Raw genomic sequence first — 12,582 nt, 5'->3', positions numbered from 1 at the left:
TCTTTTGCACCTACCACAAACAAACCAAGCTGCCCAGCTGCTGCATGAGCAGCTCCCCCTTTCCCCAGTGTCCCTGTGGTCTGGGGATGAGGCAGCACCAGGCCCAGGTTCCCCCATCCTGCCCATTGTGGGCACAGATCCCCCTGGTATGAGCTGGACCACTCACCTCTCCTCAATAGCCAATGTTCAGAGCAAAGCTTGAGAGTTTGGAGGCCACTTCATACCTTTCTTCACACAGGCATGACAAAACCTTCACAGTTCTGTCTGTTGTTGAGTTTAGCTGAGTTTGCAGTTACAGGATTATCAAAAGGACAAATGAGTGCTAACAAAGAAGGGTGAGGGCCCAGCCAGATGTAAGGTATGGCCTCAAAGGTTTCTAGCCAGATCCAAACAAAATCTGGTGTTTCTCAGGCTTATGTCCATTGGCCCCAGATGATGTCCCATGCCTGTATTGACTTTGTGTATCCTGTTTTTAATCTGCTTACCTATTTATTGCCCACCAATTTTTTTATCCAGAGAAACTACTATAAAGAAACAGCAGATATATTAGTGAATCTGAAATCAAACACCAGAGGCAAACACTCCTGCTCTGCTGAATATTTCAATATGTTATGGCAGCCCACGCGGTGCTCAGCAGCTGCACTCAGGGGCATGCAGGATCATCATGGCCCCAGCTGCACTGTCAGACAGTGGGGAATCCCAGGCAGCAGTGGGGAATCCTGCACTGGGCAGCAAAGTCCCTACTGCTCTTCTCCCCACTGTAAACATGTAGCAGCCACCCCTTCCCTCGGGCTCAATGTTTCTCCATGCACACTCACCTCCAGCACTTCGTGCAGCTAGAAAGACTTCATCCATTCCTGGTGTTATTTCCAAGCTTTCCTGCACTCCCCTCTACTTGCCACAGCAGGAATAAGCCCAGAAGAGAGACAGACACTCTGTAACCAGGCTGCTCCCTAGAAGGATCCCATTTTGCAAACAAGCACAAGATGGACTGCTTTCTTTGCAGGCTGAAATGTCCTGTGGGCTTGAAAGTGATGCCTTGGGTTGTTGGAAGGTAATGATGAGGTGGAAAATAAACGTCAAGGCAGATGGATGGGATTCTCCATTTTCCTGTGGCTTTTGTAAGGCAATGGGAATAAGGAAGGTTTTTTTTCTAGACCAGGATAGCAAGGAACAACCTGCTTTCAGGGACATCCAGGTCACTTCATGCAATTAAAAGACCTCTATCAAAGCCATAGGGATCTCCGAATCCTCTTCGCCAGTTGCAAGAATTGTGTTTTTATTAAAAAAAACAACAACAACAAAAAACAAACAAACAAACAAAAACCAACACACATCCACAAACAAACAAAACAAAACAAATGAAAAGGGAACAAATCCTGCTACTGCCTTGCCCTGCCTTTGGCAGGCTCCCAAACTGAAGGTGTTTTCTCATGCTGGGAAGTCTCCCCCCTGCAGCCAACATCCGTGTGCTCCTGCCCATCCCCTGGCAGACCCACAGCAGAGCTCCAAGATGATGACCAGTGCTATGTCCTTCATTGCTGAGCTTCAGGCTTTGCTCCCATAAAGTCTGTCCAGCGTTTGGGGTAAAAGCTCAACTTCTGATGATGACCATGCTCTAACCAACTGAGCTAATTTCAGGGTCTTGAGCTGCCAACTGCTCTAAGGACAGTTCATCTTCTATGGAGATGGCAACAACTCGAGGTGATATCACCCTGTGCTGCCAATAGGCTCTGGTCATGCGGGGTGACAGAAAGGACCAGCCCTGTTGGGCAAATTTGGCCCTAATGCCTTTCAGCCAATGAGGATTAAATAATGACAAAGGGGATGATGGACACGGTGCCATGTTTGAGAGTAACAGACGGGAAGGTGCCTGGTTGCTGCAGCAACAAGGCCGGGCTTTTGGGAAGATGGGTTTTTCTTTCTCTTTTCGCCTGCCAATCTTCCCCCCACGTCGGCGCTCTGCCTCTGCGGGAGACGAGCAGTGACATTTACACTCCCACTAACAAGCTGGTTCCGTGATGGGCAGCTCTACAGGAGAGCATCTGGTGTCACAGAGCGCAAGCAGAGAGGAGGGGAGGGTCCTCTCAAGCAGATAGCATAATCTGGGACTTTTTATTGTTATAAGCATTATTAGGGCAGGATCGTGCATGGAAACAGCAGGCAAAACCTCAGTGGGGCATGCAGAGCTTCCGACCCATCGTGTGGGTCTGATCCTGCAGCTGATTGGAGCAACGAGATGTCACTGCTGCCTAAAGAACATCTCTGCCTGTCCTGCTGTGAGGGGGAAGGAAAGAAAAAGGAAAGAAAAAGGAGGATGAGCAAGAAGTCAAACATCACCACAGGAGCAGTTTCACTCTTCAGCCTGGCTTGTGGTAGCAGGCTGTGTCATCAGCCACGCTCCCTTGGTTCACCGTTCCTCAGTGTCCCCTGAAGCTGCCCATGCCTTTGGCTCCTTGGGAGAAGCCTTATTAGGGTAGCAGAGGTGAACCTCAGGCTGCTCTCTCCCTCCCAGCAGGTTTGCTCACTGCTGTGCCTCAAGATGCTTTTCTTTGCCTTTTGGATAAGACAACTTTCAGTTCACCCAGATTGTCCCAGTAATAATAGTAATAGTAGTAGTAAGAGTAATAACAATAACAATAACAATAATTCTACTGCAAAGTAAATGCAAGAAAAATACAACAGCCCCAAAATGAATTGTAGTGGTGCAGGAAACTCTTCTCTCTTACTGGTCATTTTGCAGGTGGTGTCAGGAGGAAAGTGGGAATTAAGAACCAGCAGTCTTTCCTGGCTGACAGACTTCTCTGCCACTGCAGCCAGCTGAGAAAGTGCCCTGTTGGACCATGACCCCCAAAGTGGGGGTGGAAATAAATATTGTAGCAAATAAAACCTGAAACTTTTGTATTCCCATGCCCAACAGAGCCAAGGAAGACAGATTTCCTAAGGATCTGTGTCTGCAAGCCAAAGGCCCCTGTGGAGTCTCTGATCCCTTGTATGGATTACACTGATACATTTAGTTGAGTGTCAATAGGTTTTCTCTTCTCTACAGTGTCATTCTTTTTCACAAAGCTAGGGTGTTTCTGATATCTTGGAGATCTCCATGCTTCTGCTAAACCAAAGTGAAAGTATAGGCTGAAAATTATTAGTAATACACAGACAAACAGACTGCTCCACCTGCGCCCTTGTCCCCATTCTTTCCTCTGAGCAGAGAGCATGTGCTGATCAGCCACATTTCATTAAGGAGCCAGGCTAAAAGATTAGGATGTCAAGGAGGGCAGCCCACCTCTAGTGTCTTTATCCCTCCCTGAAGCTGATGTAGCCCCTTCAGACTGAATTTTAAAAGGCAAAGTACCTGATGTGTTGCAACCCAGTTTCCTGAGAGTAATTGCTCTGCTCTTCTATATCTTCTCTAAAAAACTGCCTGCATTTCCCAGCTGGTGCCTAAAAGTATGCCCAATAATCTAAAGATAAGAGATGACTGAAAAAATGTAAAGTCAAGCCTGGAGGAAAAAATGCACGAAGGCAGATTAGAAAACATCAGATAAAATAATCCTGCAAATATTGAAACTGCAGAAATTAAGAGGAAAAATGTAGAAATGTCTCATTACAGAGAGCACCCAATGCTTCATTGGCAAGATTACAAATTGACCAGCATATGAGGGGAGAAACCCAACCTTCCTGCCAGTGGCAACTGTCACATCTGCAGCGGTGCAAAGCACATGGTGACAGCGGCAAATCTCCTGTCAAAGTGATGTCAATCAGCAAAGCATGGAAAATGAGATCACTTGTGGAGTTTTTTTCAGCAACCAAAAGTCTGCAGGAGTGGCCCCGCACCAACTTCAGCATCTTTCAGCAGAGGGTTCAGGATGGAAAGTTGCTCCCCATGATACCAGACCCCACAGCGAGAGCTCCGGCTGGGAAGAAGCTCGGCAGCTCACATGTGCAGTGGGTCAGATGAAGGAGAAATAGAAAAAAAAAATCTCTTTTTAGTGTTCTTGACTTCAACCCTCTTTTCTTCTAATTGAAAAAAAAAACAAACCTATATGTTCTGTTCTGTCACAGGAGTGGGTTTTTCACATTTTGAGAATTGAGGTATTTTCATGCTCTGAGGGTTAATTTTTTTGCCATCAAACCCTGATGCAGAAAAGGACAGGATCCTTTTGCAAACCATACTTACCTGAAAGACAGTGCTGGTGGCAGGCAGACTGATTTTGTATAAAAACCTTCCATGCTCATGTTGGTGTTCCATTTTGGACCCTTTCAATGTGGCTCCAATATACTTTTCTGCTTCCTGAATCCTCACCCTTCCCAAAAAGTGTGGGTTGCTTATTGTAAAACCTGCCAAGCAAAGGAAGTGAATCAACTGTCCTACAAGGGCAAGGAACAGGCTGTGCCACCCACTGGTCCATGTATCCATGGAGCAGCACAGAAGAACACCAAGAGCTGCACAGAGGCTTCTTTACCAACTGCAGACACTTCTACAGACGTCAATATAAGTGTGTGGCTACATCTCAAATGAGCTGTATGCAATTGTCCTCCCACATCCAGGGAGCAGGGCTGTCAATGCTGGTCAGACTCTGGTCACTCCAACAGATTTGCACTGACCTGTTGTGCTGGCCCTGCAGAATCTCTACCAGCAAATAGGTGTTGAGTCAATATTGCAGAGCAGCAGCAACTGTGGAGCAGGGAACCTCTGTCTGGTTGTACTACAGAGAAAGCCTGTCCTAGAAACAGGAGCCTTGTACACGGAGCTCAGCCAAGTTTGGGGTCCTGTTGCTGCCCAGATTATTCCCAACTCAACCTGGTCAACATGGAGGAGAAGATTTTGAAAGCTGCACTGGGTGACATCACTTGGTTTCTCTCGCAGTGAAATGAGTATTTCTGATGCTTACCTCTTCCCCAAAGAGCCATGACAATTCATTAGGCAATTGTAAAATCAGAATGTAGATGCTGAATGTGAGTTGCGGCCCATTAATAGCCCTATTTATTGCCAACCAAATAATTAGCTTAGACATGCATCAGCGGGTCTTGATTGCATATGAAATAACTGCCCTATTACATAGAAATCAAATGAGTTTCTGAGGACAGCTCAGGTGTCACCTCAACCCTAACATTGAAAAGGAAAAGAAAAAAAAAAAGGAAAAAGCCCAGCCATTTCGATGTGTTGCCCAGCAACAGAATTTGCGGGGGAAACAATCTAGGAACGAAGGAATGAGCATTTCCAAGAGAACAGGTTATTTCAGGCGAGACATCAGGGACAAGCAAATGTCACAGAGGAGGAAAACTTTAATTTTTTTCCTCCTTTAATCAATAATTCAAACTAGACATTTTGGGTAAAATAAGCGTTTAAGCTAGCTGATGGAAAAACAGAGATCCCAAACCTTTACAAAGAGTCTCATTGCTGAAGAAATGTTTATTTGCTTGTGTGAGGGAAACGTTAAATTTACTAGACACTGAATTAAAAATTTAAAAATGCTCTTAGAAATGCCACTTGTTCATATGAAGAGAAAGATGATGTGATGCCAACATTGCTATATTGTGCAGCATCCCTCCCAGCGCAATTTCATATTAATTTTGTTGTTCTCCTTCCCACGTGCCCTCCCCCTCCTCCTTCTCCTTTCTCTTCCAGGACAAGACGAGCGCGCTGAGTCTCAGCAATGTGGCGGGGGTTTTCTATATCCTCATCGGAGGGCTCGGACTGGCCATGCTGGTTGCCTTAATCGAGTTTTGTTACAAGTCCAGAAGTGAATCAAAGCGGATGAAGGTGGCAACCCATTCCACGGCCTTTCTCACCTTCTCTCTGGTCCTACCCCGGCTCCAAAGCTGCCTTCAGAGACGGATGCAGCCCAGACCATGGGTGGAAAGCCAAGACATAGGGACAATGCAGTGACCATGTCACTCAACTGCTAGAAAGGAACAGGAACACCAGAGGAAGCTAAGAGAGGGTCAAAACGCTGTAGTGGGGAGCTGATGAAAGATCAGACATGTGGCATAATGCTAATTTAAAATCCAGATATAGAGCGAAATCATGGCACAAATGGGAACAGGAACAAGTTGAAATTCCTCAAAATTAACAAAAGCAGAGTATGGCAATCTTGTGCAGCATGGATGAAGTGTGCTGGGGTTGGTGTGATAGTGCTACTGCAATACGAAAAAATCTCCAAACCCAAGCAGTTAACAGTAAGATAAAACTGGGGGAGCACAGTAATGAATCACATCCTGTTGTTCCCTTTGCTGGCACCCTGCTGGCACCATTTCCAGGCTGACAACAGCAATATCTGCTCATAGCAATTCTGCCCTGGAATGGATGATGTGGGTCTCCAAATTCAGAATTATTTGCCCTCTTAGAGATAAATTGGCCTCCAATGTCTCGTGTAGTGTTTTTTTTTTTAACTCCACCCTGTTGTGGTCTTGCAGAAGCATACTTCCTGCAGCCCAGATCTGCTTGAGCCCTAAATTTTGGTGCCTAAATTTCAGAGAGTCGTGTCAAGAGTGGATTAGATTTGAGAGCTTTGGGGGTACACATTTAATGCAGCATCTGTGGAACAAGTATATCTTGGCTCAGATGACTAGCAGACAGTCCCTTATACAGATACCACGGTGTACAAGGAGGCAGTGGGATACATAACATGTCCCTTTTCTTCCTCATCTTGACCTCTCCCATGAGCATGGAATTTGGTATGAGTATATGAAGTATGAAGTGAGTTTCAAAAAATCCAGACAGATTTTTAGTTCACCCAGAATCAAAAGTAGAATAAGCAACAGCTTGTTTGGGTTTTATGTCACCATTTCACAACATGCATAATGGTTTGTCAGCAATAATAACATTTCTAATGCACTGAAAATGTGCTGCAGCTCTTTTCCCATTGAGGTTCAGAAAATTCTACAGGCAATGAGAGGTTCCTTGAGCACAGGGATAAGATAATATGAGCAATTAATGTCCCTGTGAATACAAAAATTAAATTATAATTTCTGCCTGCAATGTAAAGCTAGGCATAGCCCAAATAGACAGTGAAAGAGTGTCAGAATGCAATAGCTTCATAATTCTAGTCTTGAGGAGATTCTGTCCTGCTGCTGGCTTCTCTGTGTTCTTGAAATTACTCACTAACTCATGTCAGTGTTAGCCTGTGGTGCTTTTGCCATGTTAAAACCAGCCACCAAGGGAAGGAGTCAATGTTCCCAGTGTTAACACCTTCTCTAAGCTTGTCCCTTTGGCTGACTCCCATCACTGGTTGCCCCACAAAGCCAGTCAGCAGAGTCTAGGCTCTCTGGGTTTTGGCCCAGACACCCCTCTGAACCCAAGCTCTGCTCAGCAAGTCCTTACAGATTCCCCGGATGACTTGCAGATCCCACCAGATCACAAGGCTGGTCCAGGCCCAGCAAAGCATTAAGCTGACTGGCTTTGAGCAACTGTTTCAGATTTATCTGTTATGAATCATTCTTCACCTGAATATCCCAGACCAGAAAGAATGATGGTGCTCTTGGAGGTAGCTTGAGTGCAAAGAAACCAAAGTGACTTCATCTTTTAGCTTAATTGTTCTACACAGGTGGTTTCCTTAGGTCTCTGAAAGCAAGCGTTTTATCTGGAACAGGAAGATAAGATTTGGTTTCCTGAATTAGGTTTGCGTTTCCTAGTTGCCTCAGTCATCACTGTAGACAAAAACATAGGCACATGCTCAACTTCTCACATGAGGAAAGTTTAACATATGCTTGCAATGAGTCAGAGTCCACCCTGCAGAACAGGCCTGGAGTAGTAATAGCATCTCTATGGGGGAAGTGTTTATAATACCTCTGCTCAAATCCAGCATGACTGTTCTTATGTTGTAGAGTTTGAATAGTTTTTGCATATGGCACAGATACCTTATGCCCCAAAATACTGCTGAAACATTTAATTTTGCATGTAGAAGAGGTGCGAATTAACAGAGCAGATGCAGGGGGGACATGCAGAAAGTGAGAGTTTGAATGGAGACAAGGAGGGAGAGAACAGTGACAGAAGGACAACACTGGTTAATATTGTAATTTTTCCAACATTGCTAAGGACAGGGGGAGACCCCCCCGTCTTTCCTAAAAAGGGTTTTTGTTTAATCCCACAGCAATCAATCAACGAAGCCATACGGACATCAACCCTTCCCAGGCCGGCTGCAGCAGGAGGCAGTGGAGAAAATGGACGTGTGGTCAGCCACGATTTCCCAAAATCCATGCAGACGATTCCATGCATGAGCCACAGCACTGGCATGTCCCTGGGAGCTACGGGATTATAATTGGCCTTTTGACCCATTGCCTGGGTGAGAGCAGGGACAGCCCAACTCCACCCCTCCAAGAGCCAAAAAACATACCCAACAACAACAAGACAAATGATGATGACAGAAGGGACAATTGGATGGATCTTCTCAAGGAAATCAAATCTATTTCCCTTTTTATTTGCAAACAGATCCACCGGCAGGAGAACAGAAACAGGTCTGTACTGCAATAAGGAGAGCGTAATGGGATTTAACAGACTCGTGAACTGTCCCTGATCAAAGAACCACTGGAACACTAATGAGGACTATGCCATTTTGTTTTAACTTGGTTGTTAATAAGTCTTAGTGTGTGCAATATATATATTTTTTCTTACTAATTCCTGTGGTGTCAGGGTAACATCAGCCTTTTTCCCCTTCCCCGCTCAGTCCTTCAGTCTGGTTTAGTTTGGGATGCAAACCACAATGTCTGAGCTACTAACAGCAAAAAAGACAAAATGATACATGGCAAGTTGAACTCCCTGCAGGGCATCATCATTGACCCCTTTTGTCCATTGTGATTCTGCCTTTGTTGTTCTGTTGTGAACTCAGGCTGTGGAGTTATTGCAACGAGGCAGACAGAGCTGTGACCGGCTCTCCCTGAAACAGGAAGGAATTGATGCAAGACGGAACCCGAACAAAAACATGAGGCTGTTTTACAGGGGAAAAAGTCATGGGTGAGTTTGGAAACCCAAGGCAAGCTGAGGACAAAGCAGTACTTCTTCCAGAGATGATGAGTGGCGGTTCAAGAGAAGAATCGTGTGCCTGGAGTGGAGAGCACCATGCATGGCAGACTGGAGGAGATGGTTGGTCTAAGATCATGGTTGTGGCTGCTGTTTAAGCAAGAGAGAAAGTAAAAGTGGTTTCCCCTCATGTGAGACTCTCCTGCCGAGGTTATTGGGGGCTAATAAGCAATTGTGAATTGTTTTTTCATTGCTTAGCTTCTGTGTGTGCTCCCTTTTCAGTGGTCACTTAAGGGAACCACCTTGAGCCAGGAATAGACCATCTCAAAACATCCAGTTTTAGGTGGCTGCCTATTAACCAGTACAACATGCTAGAAGTCATGGGGCTGCAATGGGAATATTTCTGCTCTGAAATCCCTTTCTGCTCTGAAATCCCTTTATGGCCATTTTTTCTAACCAAGAGGGACATTTTGTAGATAGTTGGCCAGAATGGATTCCTGGAAGGAGCTGCTGAAGCAAACCAAGGATGAGATCCTACAAGAGCTTAATTCGAGCTAACTGTGACATTCGACAGCATCAGGGCTGGTCAAACTCAACCTCCCTGTCAAGTTGTGGCCTGTCTGGGTACAAAGCCAACAGTAGCAGATTCCCACTCCTGTGTCCTTAGGGAGTGGGAAGCATCCATAAGCCAGGAGAGCAGGTTGCTGACCCCAGACTTGGTGTTGCAGAAACACACAGTGCCAGACAGGCAGCTGGGACTCCAACCATGGGCATGGAGATCAAGGGGGCAAGGATGGTTTTCTAGAACTGCACAAAAGGTTCATTCTGTGAATCTCTGGCATGGACAGACAAATGCTTCCTACCCTGGTGGGCCTGAGACACCTCCCCAGAAGTGAAAGATTACCAGGAGAGCATCTGGAGAGGGAGAAAATATATGGGGCAGGGACCACAGTGACCCCACTTAGCCTTGTCCCATCTCACATGCCCACCACTGATGGCAAATTAAGTTCAAAGGTTCTCACAGGGCCCAACAAATATCTGTCTGGGGACTGAGCTGCTATTGGAGCATTCTGAGCTGCTTTTTCTCATTTTTTTTGTCTTCACTTTTCCTTTTTTTTTCCCCTCTTTATTTTTCTGCAACATTTCAAGAGAAGAGCAGTAAAAGAAGGGAGGCAGGTGAAGAAAAAATGATGCAGGCAAATGACTGTCACAGGTCTACGTGGAGAATCTGAAAAGTACAACTGGAAGCTGTATGAATACCAGTTTCCATTGGTGTATAAATGTGCAGAACAAAACATTTACCACCATTAACACCAGCCTGGTCTGCAGCACCTCTTCCACTTACCCACTTGTCATGCAACACTTTGGAGACCAGCAAGTCAAAGTCAAGGTCCTAAGCCCGGGCACAGCATGCCTTGTGCCAGTTTGTTTTCCTCACTGCCACCACTGAGAACCGTTGTGGCCTTCATCTCTCATCACTGAACATGAACCCTGTTATCAGCCACTCCGAACTCCACTTCAGGATGTTTCTGTTGTTTATCATTATTTTTAACCTGCTTTTCTTAATTTTGCCTTCAGTTCTGTGTGAGTGCTAGCACGGTAGAGGCATCCCACAAGCTGGCCTGTTTCCATGCCCAGAGCCCTCGGATGGATCTCCTGACCCAGCCATGTTCTGGACCTTGCCATGACTGGCTGCTGCGTTGAGAGCAGGCTGTTGAGACCCATCAGTGCCCCATCCTCCTCCAAAAACAGGACCATGTGGCAGCAGGTCACGGCAGTTTGACGGTCTCATGAGCAGCAGCAGTGCAAGGACTGGCCACCTGTGACGTGAAGATGTGAGATGCAGCTGTCAAAGGCTTTTGATGAGTGGAGGGGTTTTAAAAAAAAAAAAAAAAGATGAATAGGACAAAAGCGTGGAAAATGTAAACTTGTAATATGTATTTTTACTACACTTTTCTTAAAAATAGAGTAATGGTAAAACTCTGAAAGACATTGACATTTTTTCTCAACAGGATTCCATATTTAACAGTTTTGGCTTTCATTAAATTTTGCTCTTTGGTACCTGGATCTTTTATTTAAGAGCTATATTTGTTTTAACTCTCTTTTGTTTTTTCTTTCTTTCTTTTATTTTTTTCTTTTGGCAATACTCCAAAGAATTTTGCTTTATCAAATGCAACAGTGTTTTTCTTTTCACATTCTCTTTTTTTCAAGCAACGTTTTTATTGGTAATTATTATTTACACAAAGATGAAACTATCAGCTGGAATTTTAGCACCAAGGATCCATGATCTATTTTTCATACCTGTCCATGCCATTTTGTGCCAGTGCTGGATGTGTGGAAATGAAAATGATGTTACCCCTCAGGCAATATTACCCAACCTGAATCAAAAGAGATTTCTTTGATTTTTGCTGTGTCTGACTTGTGAACAGCAGCCAAATAAACTGCTTCAGGTTGAAATTGGGAATCTATCTAATATTTACCCAAGAGTCAGGAAACTAAATATTCATTGGGTTCAAAATTAATGATTTTGCTTCCTTTGGAGTCTTGTGGGGTTATGTTTTTGAGGAGGGCTATTAGAGGATTTTAGCTTGTTTTTACAGAGAGAGAAGACATGGCCAGGTCAGAGATAACTCAGAACCAGCACTGGTCCAACAATCCTTACCAGGATCAGCTTTCCTAGGAGCTTCCATGATGTTTCAGAGGCTTGGACGTTTAAATGTTTCTCACTCAGTTTTCACACAATTGACCTGCTAAATTCCTCATCCAAAATCCTGTTGAAGGGAGAAAGAGAGGAGGATTTAAAGGGCCTTGGACATTTATGCAAATACTGACAGCTACTGAGGTAAAATACACTCATTAATGTCATGCCTTTATGTAGCACTTGGTGTCATGGATCTGGAAGGACTTCCCTTCCCATATCCTCATTCCCATTTACTGTCTGGGAAAGCTGAGGCACAGAAGTGCCTTTAGACCAGGCATCCCAGCTCACCCCTCTGGGTCATGGTTATAGATTCAAGATCTCCAGCATTCACAAGCGTTTTTTTACCCACTGGTAAGTTTTAAATATAGAATCAGTCAGGGACAGAATTAATACGTTTTGAAAGGGGCAGTGAAACCTCAGGCTTCAAACAAGAGATTCCCAAGCAATGGGCCCTGAAGGAGAGGTTTCCCATGGGCAGACTATGCTGTATCAGCCCATTTTGGTCTTCCACAACTCCCTAGGCATCCAGTACTGTGTTGTGGGCTTGAATTCTATCTCAAAATGCCCTTCTTGCTCAGTGGTTTGCTCCTGGTTCACAGTGAGGTTGCAGAAGTGCACAAGAAATTTTCCTTTATATCTTGGCATAAACAGGACAAAATTCCCTCCTAGTGGTAAAAACAAATATTCCTTGTAATAAAGTTTCCATCAAGAATCCATGTTCAGGAGTTGTTGAAGCAAAAAAAAAACCACTAAATCTTGAAGTGCAGCAGGTGAGGAACAGATCCGTCGCTCAGTCCATTCCTTCACTATGGAATCAGGACCCAAAGCTGGGATACTCCAACAATATTCAGCTGGGCTTGTTTGGCCATGCACCTACCTGCCACCAAACGAAAGGAGAACTTAATCATCAAAGTTCAATGAA

General features: G+C 44.8%; 1 protein-coding gene across 5 annotated transcripts in view; it reads left to right on the top strand.

The window, feature by feature from the left end:
* Positions 1-12,372, top strand: part of GRIA1 (glutamate ionotropic receptor AMPA type subunit 1) — a 118,677-nt gene extending 106,305 nt beyond the window's left edge. For 4 of the 5 annotated variants that reach the window (XM_064671996.1, XM_064671994.1, XM_064671995.1 and 1 more), the window contains exons 15-16: positions 5,630-5,764; positions 8,073-12,372. In XM_064671996.1, the coding sequence (XP_064528066.1) occupies positions 5,630-5,764; positions 8,073-8,261 (324 nt within the window). In that variant the 3' untranslated portion in view covers positions 8,262-12,372. Of the gene's footprint in view, positions 1-5,629; positions 5,765-8,072 lie in introns of those variants that run through there. The other variant, XR_010434533.1, reaches the window with a different exon arrangement.
* The last annotated feature ends 210 nt before the right edge of the window (positions 12,373-12,582 follow it).

Source organism: Pseudopipra pipra, chromosome 15 (assembly GCF_036250125.1).
Source record: "Pseudopipra pipra isolate bDixPip1 chromosome 15, bDixPip1.hap1, whole genome shotgun sequence".
Lineage (NCBI taxonomy): Eukaryota > Metazoa > Chordata > Aves > Passeriformes > Pipridae > Pseudopipra > Pseudopipra pipra.
This window is presented reverse-complemented; position numbering and strand designations above follow the sequence as displayed.